Source organism: Alternaria burnsii, assembly GCF_013036055.1.
Source record: "Alternaria burnsii strain CBS107.38 chromosome Unknown 746, whole genome shotgun sequence".
NCBI classification, from domain to species: domain Eukaryota; kingdom Fungi; phylum Ascomycota; class Dothideomycetes; order Pleosporales; family Pleosporaceae; genus Alternaria; species Alternaria burnsii.
This window is the reverse complement of record NW_024066109.1, coordinates 2,306,616-2,327,797: the sequence shown is the minus strand read 5'-3', so window position 1 is coordinate 2,327,797 and position 21,182 is coordinate 2,306,616. Positions and strand designations below refer to the sequence as shown.

At 48.2% G+C, this 21,182-nt stretch overlaps 9 protein-coding genes across 9 annotated transcripts; 3 read left to right on the top strand and 6 right to left on the bottom strand.

Annotated features, from left to right (window-relative positions):
• Nucleotides 1-665: 665 nt before the first annotated feature.
• On the bottom strand, nucleotides 666-1,601 carry GT037_003337 (catalytic domain-containingprotein; the record flags this gene model as incomplete). The annotated part of the gene is made up of 1 exon (XM_038928384.1): nucleotides 666-1,601. One exon carries the CDS (start codon nucleotides 1,599-1,601, stop codon nucleotides 666-668), a length of 936 nt encoding a protein of 311 aa, XP_038789662.1.
• Nucleotides 1,602-3,970: 2,369 nt separating this feature from the next.
• Nucleotides 3,971-7,024, top strand: GT037_003336 (bifunctional p-450 nadph-p450 reductase; the record flags this gene model as incomplete). Its single annotated transcript, XM_038928383.1, has 7 exons — nucleotides 3,971-4,261; nucleotides 4,318-4,377; nucleotides 4,432-4,529; nucleotides 4,694-4,978; nucleotides 5,034-5,223; nucleotides 5,274-5,541; nucleotides 5,598-7,024. 7 exons carry the CDS (start codon nucleotides 3,971-3,973, stop codon nucleotides 7,022-7,024), a joined length of 2,619 nt encoding a protein of 872 aa, XP_038789661.1.
• A 1,141-nt stretch (nucleotides 7,025-8,165) lies between these two features.
• Nucleotides 8,166-8,498, bottom strand: GT037_003335 (uncharacterized protein; the record flags this gene model as incomplete). The annotated part of the gene is made up of 2 exons (XM_038928382.1): nucleotides 8,166-8,321; nucleotides 8,385-8,498. 2 exons carry the CDS (start codon nucleotides 8,496-8,498, stop codon nucleotides 8,166-8,168), a joined length of 270 nt encoding a protein of 89 aa, XP_038789660.1.
• Nucleotides 8,499-10,050: 1,552 nt separating this feature from the next.
• On the top strand, nucleotides 10,051-10,356 carry GT037_003334 (uncharacterized protein; the record flags this gene model as incomplete). The annotated part of the gene is made up of 2 exons (XM_038928381.1): nucleotides 10,051-10,161; nucleotides 10,222-10,356. 2 exons carry the CDS (start codon nucleotides 10,051-10,053, stop codon nucleotides 10,354-10,356), a joined length of 246 nt encoding a protein of 81 aa, XP_038789659.1.
• Nucleotides 10,357-12,374: 2,018 nt separating this feature from the next.
• Nucleotides 12,375-12,932, bottom strand: GT037_003333 (uncharacterized protein; the record flags this gene model as incomplete). The annotated part of the gene is made up of 1 exon (XM_038928380.1): nucleotides 12,375-12,932. The coding sequence occupies one exon, from the start codon at nucleotides 12,930-12,932 to the stop codon at nucleotides 12,375-12,377; it is 558 nt and encodes a 185-aa protein (XP_038789658.1).
• Nucleotides 12,933-13,400: 468 nt separating this feature from the next.
• GT037_003332 (uncharacterized protein) lies at nucleotides 13,401-14,135 on the top strand (the record flags this gene model as incomplete). Its single annotated transcript, XM_038928379.1, has 1 exon — nucleotides 13,401-14,135. The coding sequence occupies one exon, from the start codon at nucleotides 13,401-13,403 to the stop codon at nucleotides 14,133-14,135; it is 735 nt and encodes a 244-aa protein (XP_038789657.1).
• Nucleotides 14,136-15,271: 1,136 nt separating this feature from the next.
• Nucleotides 15,272-16,662, bottom strand: GT037_003331 (acyl-dehydrogenase nm domain-like protein; the record flags this gene model as incomplete). The annotated part of the gene is made up of 2 exons (XM_038928378.1): nucleotides 15,272-15,878; nucleotides 15,929-16,662. 2 exons carry the CDS (start codon nucleotides 16,660-16,662, stop codon nucleotides 15,272-15,274), a joined length of 1,341 nt encoding a protein of 446 aa, XP_038789656.1.
• A 666-nt stretch (nucleotides 16,663-17,328) lies between these two features.
• On the bottom strand, nucleotides 17,329-18,942 carry GT037_003330 (uncharacterized protein; the record flags this gene model as incomplete). The annotated part of the gene is made up of 1 exon (XM_038928377.1): nucleotides 17,329-18,942. One exon carries the CDS (start codon nucleotides 18,940-18,942, stop codon nucleotides 17,329-17,331), a length of 1,614 nt encoding a protein of 537 aa, XP_038789655.1.
• Nucleotides 18,943-19,355: 413 nt separating this feature from the next.
• On the bottom strand, nucleotides 19,356-19,985 carry GT037_003329 (uncharacterized protein; the record flags this gene model as incomplete). The annotated part of the gene is made up of 1 exon (XM_038928376.1): nucleotides 19,356-19,985. One exon carries the CDS (start codon nucleotides 19,983-19,985, stop codon nucleotides 19,356-19,358), a length of 630 nt encoding a protein of 209 aa, XP_038789654.1.
• Between the last annotated feature and the right edge of the window lie 1,197 nt (nucleotides 19,986-21,182).

The following is a 21,182-nucleotide window of genomic DNA, read 5'->3' as shown; positions in this document are numbered from 1 at the left end:
ACCTCATTTTCCTCAGTCGGAGACTATTAGCAGCCAATTCTTGACTAGCTAAGTATAATGCGAAATTGCGCATTATCTAATAATATAGTAGGTCGCACATCTTGTTTAGTAATTTTATCTATTGTACAAGCTTTATCTTGTATGGTAGATAGAGTAAAAGATAGACAATTCTATTAGGCTACGCTAGGACTTAGTGTCTTTAAGCAAATATACATTAATAAACTCTACATTCTCTAAGCTAAGATGCTATACGAAAAGGTTGCGCCTAGAGTATGTGCTCTAGTTTCTGCAGCCGCAACCGCATGTTGCCTTAGCTCGTCAAAGGGAGTACAACAATTCAAGAGGCGTTTAAGAAGTTGGGTAATCAAGTCTTGTACAGCGGACATAGCAACATACAGACTAACTAGTATAATACAGAATACCGAAATGCAAGTCTGGGATTTAGCAAGCGATGTAAGCATTATTAAAAGAGTGCCGTTGTCGCAAGCACACACGAAGGCGAAGAGGGCTGCATATCCTATGGGTATGTTGTACCGCATCGTATGTAAAGTATCCTCGAAATACAATATGAATTGAATACTCCCGACTAATACAATTTTCGGTGTAACAGTACATTACTCAACAAGATACAGAAGCTGACCAATTTATCTCTCCTACACGCGTAATCAGTTGTTGGGTAAGAAATCTTGGATCCGAACATTTCGGATCGTAGTTCCTGTGTATGCGTAGAACGACTTTGTGTCAATCCTGTCGCTTGGCTGCAACTGGGGCGGAAAAGTGTAGCTCATGACCGACAGAGGGTTCCGTATTCCCCATACCACCAATGGACCGGCGCCTTCTCTCTCTGGTGCAAATTCGTGTCTTAGCCCCAGAACATGTCCGAGTTCATGGAGGAAGACGTTGTACAGATAGTTGACATATCCCGACTGGAAAGCCTTCAGATAGACGTACATGTTATTTAGATCCTTCGAATTCGGGAAGAATGCTCTCGCAAGCGTGTCACCACCATTGCCACCGTACCCAAGGACAAAGCAGGCGTCTTCTAGAACACCGACCCACTTGAACGTAACGCCGAGGTTGAGAGAGTTCCACGTAGTTGCAGCCTGGTTGAGTCGGTAGGCGGCAAAAATAGCATGGTTGTTGCTTGGCCAGCCTCCAGCGTACACGGCAAAATTGACCGTTGTATTCTTCCTCCAGCGGGGAATAGTGCCGTAGAGTCCCAAGATGATCGATGTCGGATCTGAAGTTGTGGGCGTATCACTGCTCTGCGCTTGAGTGACGCAGGGGTATTTGCCCTCCCCAATGGCAAGGTCAGACGTGGAAAGAGTTGGTGCCAGTCTTTGAAAAGTCTGTTCTACGTAATCGGGGTCGAGAACTGATATGTCTTGATTTCGTTTTTCCATTTTATCCTTCATTCCTCTGATCCTCCTTTTCTTCGCTGTTTCCTGCGACCCGGTGTCTTCGCCATCTGTGGGCAATGGGCTTCCTGCATCGCTTCCGCCTAACTTTTGGATGACATTCTCCCAGTCATCGCCTGATTCACTCACTGCATTTTTCAGCACGCTAAGTAGCTTCTTCATCGAGTGATTTTCGTCAGACATTGTTGACGATGAATCAGATGACTTTGGATCTGTTCCACACCAATCTCCTGGATCACACTCCAGCTTAGTATATGTAGGGAGATAAACGCTACTATAGGCGGAGGTAATAAAGTATGAGCTCGTCTGATCAATTTGAAGATTTTCCAGAGAGAACAGATGACACAGTATTTATACTCAAATCAAATGCCTCTCAATAGCCTCCAGGTCTTGATGCAATGAACTAAAGATAGAACACGACGAATCCTAAGATGTTGAAAGAACCTCAGCTGATATCTCCCCAGCTGAGGAGTTACGCGTTCACGAGATAGGATTGAGACGTGTGAAGGCGGGGAAGGTAGCAATAGGGTCTAGAACTGCTCAACATGCTACGGCTCCCCTCTCAGCTGAATGATGGAAGCTGCTCGTGACTGATATGTGCGGATCTGATTTGCGCCCACCGTCCTTGTTGGACTTGTCAACATCCTCCGCGCACTCACTATAGCCACAGAAAGCAATGACGTAGCCGAAAGCTCTACGATCGTACGATGCTTATGTAGTCTTAGCTTCATATGCAGTTGTGTTTCACAGACCCGACACGTGATGGTTATCACACTGTCGCCAACTCGTCCGACACTTCAAACCTTTGTTCCTGAACTTTCTGCAGATGCGGCGTGAGACTTTCTGCAGATGTGTTAAGCGAGTTGGATAAATCACCAGCTCGTACACATAGCTGAGGAATCGCATTTATCATCTCGCAACAAAGCTTACTGGACAGCTCACAAGTTTTTATTCTTGATTGGTGTGCCTCAAATGTCTCAGGCACGCCGCTATACCCAAACTTGCAAAAGGCCTCTCATACCTAAGGAGGCTAAGATCGAGAACCTAAATCCTAGGCTTCATTCTTCTTAACATATAACTCTAGTAACGGTAGAAATATCCTGTTTTGAAACGTGCTACGGGTTACAGCGCGGCCATCCCAAGAGTTTGGCCAGCTCAGTGGCAGATCACGTTAAGATGAGAATCTTATCTAATCAATTTTGCCAACTGCTTGATCTCAGAAATAAGATTGACAAATTTAAATCACACGTGAGAGGCTCTCATCTGGAAGCAGAATCTATAGCAGCGGAGTGGTGTGAGCAGAGATTTTCGAAACATATGTTTTAGCGCCTAAAGGTTGCCGCGGCCAGAAACTTCGAATTCTCATTAACTAAAAGCATTCAGAACGGATGCTGAGAAGCTGGAAAATTGAGGCTGAAGTCAAGTGCAGATCATGCTGAGCCAAGCTTCTTCTGGTTCCAACCGGCTTGTGTGGAGTATGGTACGACGAGGCAGCGGAGCTGCCGTTCACGAATAAAGCAACAATAAAAAAGCGGGGCCTGGCGACCCTGCTAGCACAAAGGCTTTGTACGATTAGCTAGCTCTATAGCAAGCTGAAGCGAACTACAAAAAGATGTTTAACAACGAATTGCTGAAGAGGATACCTCTAGCAGCTGATTACGACATCTTTAATAGGCATTGACCACCCATTAAGGGTTTAGATCACAACCAGAAGGTCGTGATCCAGATTCCAACCGGCTTCCGCTATAGTCACATAGGAGCCCCATACTTACCTGCGTTATCTACAAGCAGCTGCCTGGAATTTCACAGCTCATCCAAAATAGTGGAAGTCCGCTCGTCAGCTTCATGATCAGAGCTTCAGCATAACATTTCAGATAGGCGAATAAGCGTGATGCCAGTACGAACTATCCATAGGTATCGCTGGATCATGACGAGGGGAGACAAATGAGAATCAACTGCCCAGGGAACGCATGTAAGAAATTGCATCGTAAAGTTAAACATTAAAGTTTGCTCCTTGTTCAACAAATGTACAGTCAAAGGTGCTTTCCGTCAACTTCCGGAATGCAAAACATATCAGGGCGTTCACTGGTCGTTGGGAGCAGGCCCCGCTGCTATTTCACAGGTTTCTGTAGGTCGCTGAGAAGCCATTGAAGGTTTTTAATTCGTGATCCAGGTGCAGAGGCGCTAATCTCACTCATTGCATGCTTATCGGTTGTTACTAAGGTTATCTGAAACTCTTGGTTCCGGACTAGGCAACGCCACCCCCGCTTCACACCTCTGCTACGTGCGGGCTAACGACATGGACCCGGTAGTTTAACAGATACAATATCCTTTGCTGAGTGCCTCAGTCCACAGTATCACATGTTGGGCTGCGACAGAAGTAATGCAATAAAACGTCACATCTAACAGACGGCTGCCGATTAGATGGCAGGGTTGGAGATACGCGCCCGGATTTCCCATTGATAACAATCGTGCTGATTGTGGACATTTTCTTATGAATGGTACTTCTTATCGTGCGTATATCGCTTAGAAACTACCACTGAATTTCCAGTATGCCGTCTGACCAAGCTCTTCCAATCCCGCAAGCCACACTTCACATCTATCCAAGTGACCGACGTGTCAACGTGACAGACAAACTCGGATTACTCGATTACTTATCCGAAGTTTACGGCGAAATCTTCCAATTCCACCAATTAGGTCACAAGATTATCGTTTGTTCGTCCTACCGTATGATAGATGAGCTTTGTGATCCAGCCCGCTTCGATAACACATCCAGTGGAGCGCTTGAGCAAGCAAGAGTATTGACCAGAGACGTACTATTCACTGCCAATCCAGATGACAAGGTTGGTAAACAGTGGTAAACCAGAGAACGCGTATGTATACTCACAGAGTCTTACAGGCCTGGGAGGCTGCGTATCGCATATTGATACCCTTCATTGGCCCAACCGGTTTTCAAAAGGTAAGAAGCTGCGTATGGAACATCTGTACAGTTAGCCTACTAAAGACACTACAGATATTTGGCAGCATATTGCGGTTCGGAAGACTGACGCCCGTCCAGTGGGCTTACTCAAGGCCATCCATGGAGATAGTGTGCGCGGATGAGGTTACGAGGTAAGTAGCCTGGGCGTTGTCACGGAACTTCTGCTAAATCCATGAAATAGGACAGCATTTGACAGGCTTAGTTTGTCCGCATTGAGTTACAGCTTCAGGAACTTCTATACCCCTGTGTCTTACCCTTATTGCGGGGACACCGCTGATATTATGCTTGATTGTAGACTCATCGATCATGAAGTCGCTGTCAAGCACAGATCGAAATGGTTCCTTGCCCCCAGATTTTTCAGCGACATGACCAGAGTGCAGGAGTTGTGTGATGATGCTATTGAAGCTCGCATTGCAAATCCACAACCAGATACTCACGACCTCCTCAATTTCATGTTGAGCAGAGTCGATCCGAGAGCCAAAATGAAGGTGATGCAAGAGTCCGTTCGCAGCAACATGATCATGTTTTTGGTTTCTGGGCATGAGGCAACCAACAACATCCTGAGTCTCTTGTTCTACTAGTGAGTGGTGCTTCTACACTTTCATGTGAGTATACTAACTCCGGTTTCTGCGCAGCCTACTAAGAAGCCCCGAGAAATTCTCTAGGGCTCAAAATGAAGTTGATATGCTGTTGGGCACTGACCCTCTCATCCCAGAGCATCTTTCTCAATTAGCTTACGTGAGATCTTCCGTATATGAGGCGTTCCGATTCCTGGGCCCAGTCAAGACAGTAGTCAAGCATGCTCTCAAACCGACAAAGCTTGCTGTGAGTAACTCTTGAGCTACCTACTATGATAGGCTGTTGATGAGATCTAGGGGCGATACTTCATTGAGTCAGATTCAAACATCCTGCTGAATGTTCACGGGCTGCACCAGGATCCTGAGGTCTGGGGCAAAGATGCCAATGTCTTTAGACCAGATCGCTTCCTCGATGGATCTTGCGACAGTCTGCCTAGAAATGCCTGGATGCCATTCGGAGAGGGGCCAAGAGCGCACATCATCCAGCAATTTGCCGAGCAAGAGTTGGTCGTAATGGTTTCGTTAATGCTTCGGAACTTCCAATTTGAATTGGAAGGCTCAGCCAGTAAATCTTGTAAGGACAACTTGCCTGTGTTTACTGCCCATACTCACGTGTCCCAGACACCAGCATCACACCTGGAGCAAATCCGAATACTTTCAGACTCAAATTGTTCAGAAGATCGGGACAATCCATGCCGATTTCCGCTGGTTTATGTAAAGACTACGTCAATCACGCGTGGTCAGAATTTTGGAAATGGAGCATCGTTCCAAGTACAATTGTTGATGCATTGCGTCACTCTGTTATCGATGCGCCTCAACCTGCGCCTCGATTCAGCGATTCCGCCGTTGTTTATGGCATCGTCAAGGCGAATAGAAGTCTCGGCAATCCGAAAGCGGGAATCTTGAGGAAGCACATCGAGATAAAGCTTCCATTCGGTTCATCCTACCACACGGGGGATTATATGATGGTGTTGCGTGTCAACAGTCGGATGAAGATTCGACGCGTTCTGAAACGGTTCAGCTTATCCCCCGACGATGTTGTTTCAACTGCAAGCATTCCGAAGGCTTTCTTCTTAAATAGTGGCTCCATTTCTGTACTGGATCTTCTGACGACACACATGGATTTGCACACACTTATCTCACAGGAGCACATTGTGACTTTAATCAACGCGACACCAGTGAGATCACGCAACAATTTAGCGAAATTGCTAGCGGATGATGCTGATGAAAGATATGTTCTGTCAAGGTGCCCCAGCATTCTAGATGTACTCGAGGACCACCCTGAGTGTAGACTCTCATTCGCGGACTACGTTGGCATGATTGAGCCAATAAAAGCCCAGCGGTACAACATCTCGTCAGCACCTGTTGCCAACATCAAGATCACACCCACTGCTCACGGTACGGCTCCGCAGCTGAAGGTATCCCTGACATACGATGCCCACTCTGAGCAAGTCTGGTCGAAGACTGATAGTCTCTTCTTCGATGCGACATCGACATATTTAGCTCGTTTGGAGGCTGGAGATCGGGTGCGGTTCTTCATTCGCAGCGTCGATACAGCATTCCAAATGCCAATTGATCCTACGACGCCCGTCATCATGGTCTGTGCCGACATTGGTTTCGCGCCAATGCGCGGATTCATCCAAGAGCGCGCAACTATTCGCAAAGTACTCAAGGTCACACTCGGTCCTGTGATTTTGTACTTTGGTTGCCAACATTATCAAGAAGATTATATATATGAAGATGAGCTCACAAATTGGGAAAACGATGGCGTGGTGAGCGTGCGACCGTGCTTCTCGAGGGTCGGGCCTAAGGGCTGTCACAAGTATGTACCAGAACGTATGTGGGCTGAGCGAGAGGAATTAGCACATCTGTTCAATGCACAGGGTGTGAGAATACTAATGTGTGGGGATGCAAGTAAGCTTACCAAGAGCGCGGCAAATATGTGCAAGAAGATTTGGCTCAGTAGTCATAAACAGAAGACCGAGCGAGATTCGCAGATGTGGCTTCGAAGAGTTGAAGCAGAGCAACGAGAAAATTGTGCATTGTGATAATAGAATAGTGGCATTCCAAAATTAGTTCTTCCCCACTCCAGAGGCTATGGATACTGGTGAACCCATAGACCAGCCTTGTTACATTTCGATGGTAGAGGTTTACGACGTTGTTCTAATTCTGCTTCTTTTCTAAATAGAAAACTGGGTTCTTTAACAGTTAGAGTCCAACTGTGCCGTAGTTCAACGAGACCTATGCTGTCCTTGAGTTGCTCATACTCGTCTCCGCGCCTTTCTTCCTCCCTTATGTTCATATGATGCGTCGCAAGCACGGAAATTTACTCCGGTTTCTCCACCACATTACTTGTAACACTTTTAAGCTAGTTACTGTAGCTTTCTTTCTAGTAATAGGCTCCTGGGGGCATTACTACGCGATTTGTGCGCCTCGTACGAACTATCCCCTTCTTGCATGTGCTCTTGTTAGTGCTAACATCGCATCTTTTGTTAAGGGGAGATTTTTGCTTATCATTTGTAATACAATCGATTCGCGATAGAGCTTGGTCTGTCGGGAAGAAATCACATTATATCTGTGCCTTTTTAACACTCGCTAGCTTACCAAAAGACCAGTTGAGATCACGGATAGCATTTTCGTTGACTTGTGCAGCTTCAGAGGTTCTGTCGCGATCTGGATTAGATGACCGAGTAACAGGGCGACCGAAGACTAGGTCGCTGAGCTCAAGTAAATCCTTCGTCTGTTTTCAACTGCGTATAATATACGAACAAATCACTGGCTCTACATCCCATCTCTTAAGCCTAGACCGACCCATCTCTTTTCTAAATTCATGCTATTCCACTGATATTGTACGGGTGTTGGAGTGTATGAAGACACTATCACGAGCATGTCGAAGCATCTCTTCAGCACAGCGAAGGGGAGAAGGGTGTACAGGTGTTGTATAGCTGTATTCGAAAGCTGAAAGACTGTGGTAATGCCTGTGTAGGCTTCTAGTATACAAGATGAAGTTTCAAAAGCAAAGATCGCATGGAGTGTGTTGGTGTTGATGAGGTGATTGAGTGGTTGATCGGTCGATGCCACCAGCAAGTGTGTAGCCAGCATGGAAGATATACTCCTCCAGACTGACTAATCACTCTATGCACCGTCACAATATTACTCCTACTTGGTGCAGAACTGCTTCTCCTGGTCTTACTGAAAATTCTGGACGGCACAAGGCGCACGGAATTGAACGTTCCACGCGCTAACAGAAGACCATTTGCCACCAGCGTTGCAGGCAACGTTGTCACTGTTTCGATGGGCGTCTTTGCAGACCGTAGCGCAAGGCACGTTAGCACCTTGGGCGCTCTACGAGAACGGATAATTAGCTCGCTTTTACTATCGTCCTTTCTAGTGCATTAAGGGACTCACGGTAGCAGCGCAGCAGTGCGAGCCGTCTGAGAAGTTGCACTGGCAGGTGTAGGAAGCCTGCGCCCCAAAGGCGATGGCGAGGACAACTGCGACAGCAGAGAGGATGCGGACCATATTGACGACGTTTTGAAGAAATCTGAATGTGGTTGAAAGGAATTGGAGTCTTTGGGATATATGAGAGAGTTGCGGATTGTTGGCTTGATACCCCCTTTCAATGCCGGATGTCGCTGATGTTTTATATTCATACGATCGATTGCATTTTAATGCGAAGCGGTGTGCTACTGCATCCAACTTTGCGTTTCATTCTGCCAACAGCTATTTCATCATGCGGTGCTTGGGTGATCCTAGGTGTTTGCGCCGCACTTGCTCGAGGAGCAATTTCGGAGGCCTTGTCCAATCAAGCTTCTCGCATACTGTCCGTTGGCGCCGTCGCGGGCGATTGTGAGAGATCAAGAACTCACCGGTAAACTCCTCGATGTAGTCTCAGTAGCAAGTTTGAGGTTCGCTTACACTAAGTAGCTTAGCTGAGATAACAGCCCATCTAGAGCTGAGCTTTAGGCTAGACACTATATTAGTATAGTGGATCCCGCTATGAAGCATCCTAAGGTTGTTTTTCGTGAAGAACAAGATTCGTGCGCGTCTACCCAATCAGAAGAAGGAAACGATTTCCACGAGTATTTCAGGGTTTGCTATACCAAAAGCACTGCGCAAAACATAGCTTCGGATACAGCTTAGTAAACTCGGACACTCTAGCAGTCTATCGTATTGCGCCAGGGATAATATCTCGAAATGACGAGTGGACGCGCACGGGCTTGATTCTTCACAGAAAGCTAGTCCTTTATTAGCATAATCTGTTCTACTGATGCATGTCCTCCGTGACAAATCTCGCGTCTAGTGTAGACCCAAACCACAGCGCTCTTTTATTGGTTCGCCGCAGCACTAATTCTCCGTTCGGCGTTTTAAGCAGTAGCATGAAAACTATAGCGACTACCGCGATCCTGAATCTAAGTGAAAAGGGCTGGCACTAGGAGCACTCTAGGAATAGCACGCCGGCAGCAAGGCCAGGTATACTGTGTTTGTATCTAATAAGGAGCTATCGGTTTATATAAGCTGGTGCTTATCTACCTGTAGAAATAACGTAGGTCCGTAGTGATCTGAGCCTCTGTAACAGGCAGGAGCCTGAGATGAGGAGCCTCGGGACTAGGGTGGTCATCTAAACCTGCCCGGGATTGCGCTGAAGCTCATTTGAAGCATTAGATACCATCAGGAACTCGCCTGGAGCTCAGGTCCGCCTACATCCCAATAACCATCGCATCTCAGATTAACTTTGATGATTGATTCATCTTCACCTGATCTACTGGCAAGCATCTCTTGATCGGCCCGTTCCAGTGTCCACCGGCATTCTATCGAGGAGGTCCACCAAAGGGCGGTCAGCCCGTTACGCTAACTGCGTCAGACATCAACTGGTCTCCTATCCCAAAAGTCACCGAAGTAACATATGTCCCAGTCGGTGAGATAGTTCAATATCTATAAAGCGTCTAAGAGAGTTCCTTTTTGGAGGAGTATCTGCGACTTTCTTATCAAATCAAGTCATCTCCACCTACCTCTTATCGACTCAAGTCATCTCCATCTACCTTCTACCATCCTCAATCGAACCACAGCAAATATGGTGCGCATCTCTACTCTTGTCGGACTTCTCGTCACCATGGCCATGGGTGCTCAGGCTGGCTTGTATTGCCAGTGTCTATACTCGGATGGTTCACACTGCTGCGTTGCAGTAAGTCGCTCGAAGCCTTCACAACAAGTTGGTCTACCAAACTCTAACTAGAATGTTTAGGACAACAACGGTGGATGCACTGCAACCTGCTTAAATGCCAAGCCTGTTTTTGAATCCAAAGGTTGCAATGCTGGCGGAAAATACTCCGATGTGAGTGCTTGGAACGGTCAGTGGCGCACCGGCTGCGCCGACTAGAAGAGAACAGGCAATTGCGTAAAACCACTAGGTTTAGTCTTGGCACCTCAGCAATATCCTTCGTTTAAAGTACTCAACTAGCGACTATAATCAGCGAACGCACAATTACAGTAGCGACTCTTAGCATGCATGTGTCTGCATTCGCACCCTTTTCCCGTGCTGTATTCTATTGTGATAAACTCAGCGCTATGCCCACTCTGCAGCACCAAGAGATTGATGTGGCACGTGCTGCTAATTTTCTAGAAGCATCCAGAAGCACGTACATAGTCTTGTCCTAGGCTGATTTGACATGCTCACCGCGCAGTGTCCTTGATTGCTGGTGTCGTCTCAACACAATCAGTAAGATACATAAACGAAGTGTCGAAGGCTAAGCAACGTCGGCAACCTCATTACTAATAACGCCGTGCGATGACCTTAACATAAGCTGAGCTCACGTCTATCCCTGCGTCACGCAAAATCTTGTAGGCCGAGAACGACAATCTTTTGGGTCCGCTCTCGGCCGGACTGCACGATATACATTACGATATCTGTCACAGCTAATTCAGTAATAAATGGAATGCAGATGGACATCTGAAAGGACCGCAGGTAAGAAGGAGTCAGGACGGACGTTGGGTTTTAAAAACGGCCTTTGGTGTCGGTGATTTGCTGTCTCCGATCTTACACCACTTACGGTCGATCTACGTCGATTAATCGAACGTTGCGCATTCGGTCCTCTCGTGTCTTTGCGCCCCCACCCCACATAATCTAGTTCAAGAAACCTCACGGACATGAGAGAGGGCCCGATTGACAAAAAGTATCTAGTCAGGAGCATGATTCGGAAGGTTGTCGTACAAACGTGGTACCCATATGATGTACGATGGGAATCGTTCCGAATACACTCCTTTGTTTCATAAGGGCTGTCAAAACGCCCCCTTCAACGTAGATGTCACTTAATACACACACACACACACACACACAACCTCCCATCTTATTCCAATCAATAAATTTCTACATTCTCACAACACTACGTGTTTCCAGCTCAATCAATCAAAATGCGCTGGGCCATTCTCGCCTTTGCTCTCGCTGCTGTAGCGATCGCTACCCCCGTTAGGCCAGAGGGCGAAACCTTGGTTGTAAGTCTCTTATCCCAGATACCCCCTCTATCCTTCTATGACAGCCAAACTAACTATGTCGTTCTCGCGATTGTAGCCTCGAGCTCTCGGTTGTGACTCTGCATACTGCGGCTGCTGGACCGGATGTGGTGGCAATGCTGGTTGCCAGACCTCATGCTTCAACGGACACTGCGCCAACACGTTTCCCGAAGGATCGTCGGTTCCTTCATGCTAGACTGGAGATTCTAAGATAGAGGTTAAGAGGTGATTGCCATGTTGGATGTTGAGTATTGTGTGCGGATGTGGCAAAAGGAGGGCGACCTTCCATTTGCGAGGTGTAGAACGAGAATATTAGTAGTGTTCAAGGAGAGAAGCAAGAAGTCAGGGTGTTGTAATGTAGTTAATTAAAGAAATGCACAACGCCCTCAGGTCGCAAACCGATCGCAGCTTAAGATTCTTTTTGCTGCCGCTGGGTGGCTATGTGACTGATTGTTAGTTTGGCGAACCCCTGAACCTATTATAAGTGTGGCTTTGGAGTGTGCTACAATTGGTGTTCTATTCTGCTTCTTTTCTAGATTGAAACTGGGTTCTGGAATAGTTAGAGCCCAGCTGTTCCGTAGTTAGACGCAGATACTATTACAGCACGTCCAACATCGGAATCTTTTCATTTAGACGTTATCATACACGAAGAATAACAGTTGCGGAACAAAATCACATATAGTTTGGATTTGTGCAATCACCCTAATTAGGCTGATGCCGAGGGTTCAGATAGAAAAACAACTCGCTACACAAGGTGTCCCACTACGCATGAATCGACGTTGTGTCAAGCAGAAGAATCAAATTCGAGAATTTTGAGCGGCGTCTAGCCATGATATTTTGCAGTTCGTAGTACTATTGAACGGTTTTCACACAGTAATCTCATATGCTCTATCTGCTCAGCCTCGCCAAAGCGACTCTGATCTCCTTCCTATATGCGTCCTCCACAACATAGCATCTTAACCCTCTCTTAATCTCCCTGACGCGCTTTTGCTTTGCCAGGATCTCTACAGGTTTCTCTTCAAGCCCATACTCTCCTACATTCACACCAGTCGGGCTGGATTCAGTGAGAACAGCGGCAACCTTGACAACCAGACCCTGGGTTGGTACACTCGACACAAAACATTTTTGCGCCTTGACGCAGACTTGAGTTGTCTTCTTGATCTCTGCGTCGGAGTACTCGATGATCGTGGGCGAGGCGGAGAAATAGTTGCCTATGTAGGAAATGGCTCGCTTGAAAAGAGTGGATGGCGGTATCGAAGGAGCAAGAGGCGGTGCGGTTGTAGGGCCAAAATATGAACCAATACTATCATTATCCTCAACCACCCCAGCAATCGTTCTAGTAATGTTCGCTGTCGGATGCTGCGCGAGGAGTGTATCAATTCTTGCCTGGACTTCGGGGTCAATACCTGGAGGTACGTTTGGCAGTGATTGGTCGGAATCTGTCATGGTTGGAATAGAAGACAACCACGTGTAATCGTACTATGTTTATTCAGGAACATTGTGAGGAAGTAGGGCTTGATACCGTAGGAAACGATTTTACCAGCGGGCGTTGTGGAAGTGAAATGACGACACACGTCAGCAAGGCGGGAAATAGAGGTTTAAGGAGTGAAGCGCGCAGTCAGGGAACCCAAACGTGCGATATGGGTAACATGCGAGAACGAAGAGCAGCGAACAATGCGCGGATTGACAAATTCAGTTGATGTGGATGTGCAACGTTGGACAACGCGTCTTTCTTGAAACAGCATAGCGTTTATCATAACGCTGGTGAGGACGCAATGCAACTTTGGAATGCTAGGCCTATGATGACATGAATACGTCGAAGCGATATGTTTGTCAGCATAAATGGCTGTACAAAACCCTGCGTCCTCTTTTTTGGTTCTCCTGATCCTCACAGCCACACATCTATAAGCGAATATGTCAGCCGCATCGACACCATCGTCTTCTCCAAAGAAATCACCACTACATATTTCGCTCTCGCTATTAGCTCTGCCTACAGTGCACCGCGAGTGCACATCCAGTCCTTCGCGATGGTCAGATTGCACGCCCAAGACCTTTCATGGGTTCATAGCTATGCGCACGTTCACACCCGTCGAGGAACTTCGCGACTGCCGGAATGATGGTCAGACTGCGTCGAGTGGCGACTATTTCTCAATGCAAAAGCATAGTCAGATGCTTTCTCCTAACCCGACACCATATGAAGCGCATGGCTACTTACCACTTTGTTCTGTTGCGGCGGTTGCGGGGAACGCAGTCGACTACTTTGTTAACAGAAATGATGCATCAACGGAGTCTGCGGGTCTAGTCGAAAGTACGGATTCCTACATTTTAGAGATTGTAGATGACGGCGAAAACAAGAGCATTCAGACACAACAGCTCGAGGGCTATGTTCATACGAGCCATCTTCCGCTCAGTGAGCCTTGTTATCAGACAAAACTCCTAATTGAAGAACGTGGTGTTGTGTCTGGGCCGGAAGAAGACATTGAATTTGGGCTGCGCAGTAGTCATGGCGGTGAACAGCACGAAGGAGAGTGCAACATATGCGATAGTTCATGTACTGGTCGCGCTAGTCTGGAAATCGACGGAACCCAATCAGAGATTCCTATAGAGAAAATTGCCATGCAGAGAAACCCGGTTCCGGTGCAGAACTGAATGAATGGAAAGGTGCTAACAGCGGGGCAGAACAAAGCTTCATGCTCTTGCGGAGGAAACTAGGTGGATGAAAGACCAGGACGATTACCAGACCTTAAGGCAAAACTGACAAATGAATCGCAGAGGAAGAGATGTAGACAAGAAGACCACAGTCATTCACCGGGAAAGTGTTGTGGAGAGAAACCAGAGGAAGGCATATGGCTTGACGAACTGACCACCAACGACAACTCGCGATATCAAGTGTCCAGCGAGTCGCCTCTCGCCACCGTTGGATGACGCGGAAGCTGGAACAGATACTCCTTGTCAATACTCACGCCGGAAAAGATAGTAACAGAATGTTAGCTGTACGGTGGAGTATCACCTTGGTTGTATTGATGTTCCAAGATCAACTTTGATTTCGTCGCGTACAATGATATCGTGTCTAGGTTGCTCTAGGTACTGGCGTTAGAAGATATCTCGAGGGCCCTCTAATCGTGATGAGTTTGTGCTCCATGACTTGGCGCTCCATCGAGCGAGATGCTCGTGTATTGAGAGATGAGTCGATGCTTGAGGGATGTGAAGTACAATGCCGCTCGCATCTCGTTGGCCATGCACTAGGCTATATTGAGCATAGCCTATATCCGGCCTCTTCGCCTTCCAATGTTTGTCCTCTGCCGCTCCCAGGACCTCCCCAACATCATTAACTTCAACACTCAGGATTTCTTTAGCCTCTCTTAAAGCTAGCCATGTCTGGAAATGAACTGAGCGACCAACGGTTGCGCAATCGAAGATTGCATGCACAAGATGACGGGCCACCCGTACCACCGAAGACCTTCAAGACTGAGAACATTTCGAAAGCACCGCTCAGACGCGTCGCACCTAGACCATTGGATTTACGAAACCACTCAAAACCACTTCCACCAGTTCCGCAATCCGAAAGGGCAGCTGCATCCAAGAGCGAGCCGCTGTCAAAACCGTTGCCGTTGCCGCCAAAAAGTGTTACACTTCGATCAACTCTTTTGTGGGTGGCAGCTTTATTCGTGTGGTTTTTACTGATCGTGGTACTATTACCCGTAATCACAGAAAAAGACGCCATGCCTGGTTTCAACAAGTGGCTTCGTAGTTTCCTATGACTAGAGCTATATCTGGCAAAAGGTCTACAGCTTCGACTCGGCCTTTGTAGCGTCTACCAGGCTCTTCCTCCCACCGAAACCGAACAGATATGCGGCTACCTTCCGCATTTGAATCTCTTCACTACCTTCAGTGATTCTGTACCGGCGATGATGTCTCCAAATGTGCTCGAATGGGTAGTGCCTTGAGTACCCGTTACCGCCATGGACCTGAATCGCGCGGTCTGCGGCCTGCGTACACAACCTGTTGGCGTAGTAGTTACACATGGAAACTTTATCGCCAATCTTCTTCTCAATCTTATTGTGCGGCATAGAATCCATCTCTAGCGCAGTCTTCCGTATCAACTGTCGCAGCATCTCGCATTGGGTCGCGAGTTCTACAAGCGGAAATTGTATGCCCTGGTTGTGCGAGAGCGGGGTACCGAAGGGCGCGCGTTCGTTGGCGTATTCGACCGACTGCTGGACACAGTATACGGCTGCACCAAGCGACGAGGCGGCTTGCCGAATGCGGTTCTCGTGGACGAAGGCTTGCGCGACGCCGAGGCCGTTGTGGATGGGACCCAATGCGGCGGTTTCGGGTACCCAGACATCCTTGATGGAGACGGTCGCGTGATCGGTGGGCATGTTGAGCGTCCTGCGCAACATTAGCAAGCGAGTCCTGTTGCTATAAGACTGATGACGTACCATTCGTACGACTCTGCCTTCAAACCCGGGGTATCGATGGGTACCACGAAGCACGAGATGCCCTTTATCTCGCCATCCTTTCCTGATGTCCGCGCAAAGACGGAGCAATGTGTCGCGTGGTGCATCCCAGTCTGCCATCGTTTATAGCCGTTCAGCAACCATCCCTTCACACCGTCTCTCGTCTCCGGTCGCCCCTTGGTCGCCATGTGTGTCGCGTCTGAGCCATGACCAGGCTCCGTCAAACCGAACGTCATCCTAAACTTGCCCTCCAGTCGCAGTGGTATGAAGTCCCTTTTCTGCTGCTCATTGCCAAAGTTCATGAGCATGATGACATCGGGAAAGTTTCCGACCATCGAATGTTCCGTCTGCAAGTCGTTGAACAGACCCAGTCCCTTTGCCGCGAGATGCTCCCGGATCACGGCCATCCAGAGGTTGCTTCCTCGCCCATCGGCACTGTTTTGTCCGCCGTACTGCTTCGGCAGCGACAGCCTGTAGAAGCCAGCTTCATCAGCCAGTCTTCTCGACTCTGCCAATAACTCCTCCCACTCCTTGCGCGGGAGCCCGCCGTTATCCCAATCGGTTCGAGCGTGTTCGCGGCGGTGATCGAAGAAGCGGTTATTATCGTCTTTGTGTTGAAGAGGAGTAATCTTGTCGTCGATAAACTTGTCAAGATCGGCGAGATATTGCTTCAAGTCATCAGGAATCGAGAAGTTCATCGTGTGAGACAGCGACATTGCGGAGTCTCCGTCAAAAGGTATGGTTGGCGGAGGCTGCTGATGATGGCTCGTTGCTGCGTCAGCGATTTGGATGTCTCTGGATAGCGTAGAGAAAGCCAGAAGCTTGCGATATAAACATCAGCTTCGGGACGCGCATCTTGATGACTCGCTTGCTCTCAGTCGTGGAGTTGCTCTGCTTGGAGAGTCGCTTTGCGGGGAAAGGAGCACAGGCCAGGCGGAGCTGAACCTCGGCCTTCGCCGGCGCGCCTCAACCTTGAACCCCATGATGATAGACAATGGAGAACAGAGAGTGGTACTATGGTTGTCAGTGGATTTTGGCCTGACCTTACTCAACAAGTAGAACTATCAGATATCAACTGCAGCCCTGAGATCATATGCCATGGCTCGTGGCATCATCACGCACCACTAGTATCTATTAGAGATGAAAGAAGGAGAGAAAAGCGCCTAAACATGATACCTTGCACTCCTTGACATGGCGAGTATGGTTTTCATGAGCTCAAGAGCTGCATTGTCGTTTTCATACTGATTCAACACGCCATGGCTGAGTGTCTTATCCAGGAAATTCACCCTAAACAAAGCTGATATAATCCAGGCTGACTTTTCAACTCGGAAAGGACCTAATCTCTCCGCCATATGAGTTTCTATTGACTTGTAACCTTGCACTCAAACCTTCCGGAAGCCCCTATACCACCGCCTCTTCACGCCATTTTGGTCCTGTCCAAGCTTCTCTTGCGATCCGACCCGCTCGTAATCTCCTGTCGACGCCGTCGTAAAGGACTTTTGAGATGAGCACGTCTTTGGCGTCTGCGCGTCCGCTTTGCCTGTCTCAGTTGCCTCAAGGGGGACACTGAAGTACTCCAATAGCCCTATCTGTGCTTCTTCCAGGCTCTTCTCCCGGGACACCTGTTGCATTTCGTTTCCATTGTTTAATTCATCTTTGCCTGCTCCAATCTTACTCATATCCAAACCCTCAGGCGCTGCGCTTCTTCTCGGGAACTCAGCCTTTTTCAGCGATGGGGGTGTCAGATATTGGAATGTTTGTAGCCCTGCTATGGCTTTTGATAGTCTGTCAATCTCGTCTTCTTCAGTGTTATCGTCGCCGCTGTACACACTACTACCCGCACTAGCTGTCTTATCTGGAGCAATTACATCAGAAATCGTGCTGATGTCTTTCCGCCTCTGACTCACCGGAGACACTGGCGAGGCAATGAACTCAAAGGCTTGCTGTTTGTTTTTATGCAGGTTAAAATGAGCTATACGCTGGCTTTCGGAACCACTTTTACCATCGGTAAGTGCGTCCGGCGCGTGCTGCTTAGTTACCTTGGTCTTGCTGGGCTTATAGCGCTCGCCTTGGAGCTGTGCGAGGGCTTTTGCTTGTTCTTCGGCACGTAGATTGAGTATGCGGTCCAGTGTGGATGTGCGTTTGTGTTTAGATAGAGTTTCCGGCTCGTTATTAGAGGAGATTTTCAAAGGTGAGGGTGCTTCAAGGACCGGGGATAATGTGTCAGGCCACTGGTAGCTTGCCGGTCTGCTTGCGGGGACTGCTATCGCTCTTGGTGTCTTTGGTGATGCTGGGATAGCAAACTTCGATTTGAACTCGGGCGCAGTGGGATGCCGTATCTTGTTAGAAGCTCCAAGAGGAACTCTCGGCTCGCTCGTCCTCTCGGTGTGCCCCGTACCGCGCTTTGCAGTAGCTGCTTTCATGGTTCCTATTGTATCCTGGCGCTGTTTCTGATTCATGTCTTTCTTCGAGCTGCATAGATCCATACTATTCCTTGCGTCTACTGCATCAAAGTACGGAGTGAAATCTCTCCTTCTGGACCTCTTTCCTATAGATTCGGCCTCAGCCATACCTGCTGCTGTATACATCGCTTGGTTACGTCCATGTGGTCCATCACCGACGATCTCGAGATAAGGATTATTGAAGGTAGCTCCACGCGGGAGCCGAATTGGGGTGTTTGGCTCTCGATATCTTGTCTCACGTGTTTCTCCACTCATGGTCTGGGCATGGGGCGGTGCTACATTCTGAGACAGGGCACTGGGCATGTTGTGGATAACACCGTTGGCATCGTCCCAATACGGGGTGCTCTGTGTCTCATAGCGAAGGGGGTCACTGCTTCGCTGTCGATCCTGAGTCGCCAAATTATGACCAGGTTTGTGGCCTCGAGGCGTTCGTGGAGGAGATACTTGGACTTCAGCTCGCGCGCGTCCTCGTTCTCGTAGGTGGCGGAACTCTGCCATCTGTGGAGAGTGCCAAGTTAGATCCGAATCTGCCATTTTGGTATAATGCTTAGTACAGTGGAGTTAGTAGTGGACGCGAGTTGGACCTGTAACTTTGTGATGAGAAAGAAACTTGGTTCTTTGATCTACACAAGGTAGTTGATAGAATGCAATGTGCAAGGGATAAAAGAACTCGCGGGAAAGTAGGCAGCTGCAACGGACATGGGTATTGGGAGTGAATGACCCTGGTCGTTATGTACTGTTGTCCTGGTGATTGGATCATCGATCACGATAAGAACTTCATGTCACCAAAACTTCAAGGAGTGACCGCATCGAGGTCCATGTATCATTTACTTACCCTGAAAACTGTCACTCTATTGTTACGAGCTCTAGTCAGCGAATAAACCATGTCGTATCGCCTTCTCCGTCACCTTCCTCAAACAAAACGACCAATGCCATGGCTGCGACTCTTATCTTGCTGGTTCTCCATTGAAGGCCGTCGGTATGTCTCGGTCGACCTCTTCAAAGTCTGCGGTCAGATCATCTTCATACTTCATCATCTCGAACTCCTCCCTTAAGCTCTGCTCCCTGTCATTGCTTCCATCGCGCGTCAAACGGATATCCATATTTCCTTCACCATGTTGTTCATTGATATGAGCATGGCCAGAGCTATCAGTGTCATCATAAGAACACTGTGTGTGGCTAACTGCGTCACCTCGCCACGGTGACGGGTGTTTCAAGTCAGGCGTAATGTCTTCCAAATATGTAACTCCGGGTCGGCTTGACCCGGGTTCCCTTCTTACAGATTTATCATGTCGGAGTTCAAACCTCCGTGATCGGCGTGCTATGTCTTCAGCAGTGGGCTGCGGAGACACTGGCACGTCTGGTCGCAACTGTTGATTACCATGGTACCTCTGCGAGCGGGAAGCATGCTCGTTCATCAGATCTTCCATCATTCTTCCCGGTGCTGCTCTTGTACAGGGCATATGAATACCTGGCTGTGAGGATTGCTCGAATTGCACCGTTGTCGCAAGGTGAGCCGGCTGCCTTTGGAAGTCACGAATGTATTCATCGCGCAAACCCTCGGAGGAGAACCACATGCTCAGGGACAGTGAAGCTATAGTGTTCCTAGAAGAGGATAGAAGTCAGAGGTCGATGTGGTTGAAGATAGGGTTGTTCATATAGGTAAAGCACGATATAGTTGAAGGTTGTCACACACCAATGATTTGGCACAACACGAGGTGGCCAGCGCAGCTAGACGGATCATGCAGTATCTTAGTAGGCCGCATCATACGTGAGCATTACCAGTGACGTGCAGTTGTCGCGAAATGTGGTTGTGTCAAGACTCCACATCTCTATCGCCACGCATTGCTGTGAGCTTGCAAGAATGTGATTGTTTACCTGAAACAACACCTCATGGGGAACAATGCGCCAACGAGACGACCTAGGAAAGAGAGTGGATGCAGGTGAAAGACGTCCAAAGCAAAATGCTATGTAGGAAGAAAGCGCTAGGCATGCATACAAGAAATGCTCCGGAGCGAACTTGATCCCCTGATGGTGATCGTTCTTGATGCGTGGATATGTGGAGACGTGTAAATTGCAGGAGAAATGGGCGTTTCCAGGGTGCGGCGTATGTCAAGACTGGGCAAACTTCAGCATGACACCGACCGCATCATCATGGTATTTCTAGTTTCCTGGTGTTGCGCATCTCTTGGTGACAAGACGGTTAAATTCCCCCACAAAATTCGTCTTTTCTGTGTTGCTCTGATGCGTGGGGGAATTTAGCCATCATCCATGAAAAAACGTGTTCGCGTGGCTGGAGACGCTAAAAACAAGTGTGGCGTTCGCTACCGATGCCAGCTTTGTCAGATGTTTCATCCTCCTTGCGTTTCCGCTCCTCCCCACGTCCAAGACATCGGATGCAACCCAATGCATCCTCGCGCCGTACGACACTGTATGAAGAACGCCAGATCTGGTATTGACAAGCGCACCGATGCCAAATGACCGGCTTGGCGCATGCGTGGCGGTGCGCTTGAAACATCATCCGCTACCAGACAGGCACTAGCATTGAAACATCCACGATATTGGTTCATGCCATAACGACTTTGGAAATATGGCCGTTGCGGGAAGGATGCATCGACGTACCTTCAATCTTGCGGGATGCAAAGCTGGCGCATATCCATCAATAGGTATAATAGTATCTGATCTGCTCGCGATATCGGTTTTTGTCATTCGCTACATTCTTTTACACATTCTCTCACCAACTACCTCTTGACTATTCTCTCATTTTCTCTCGT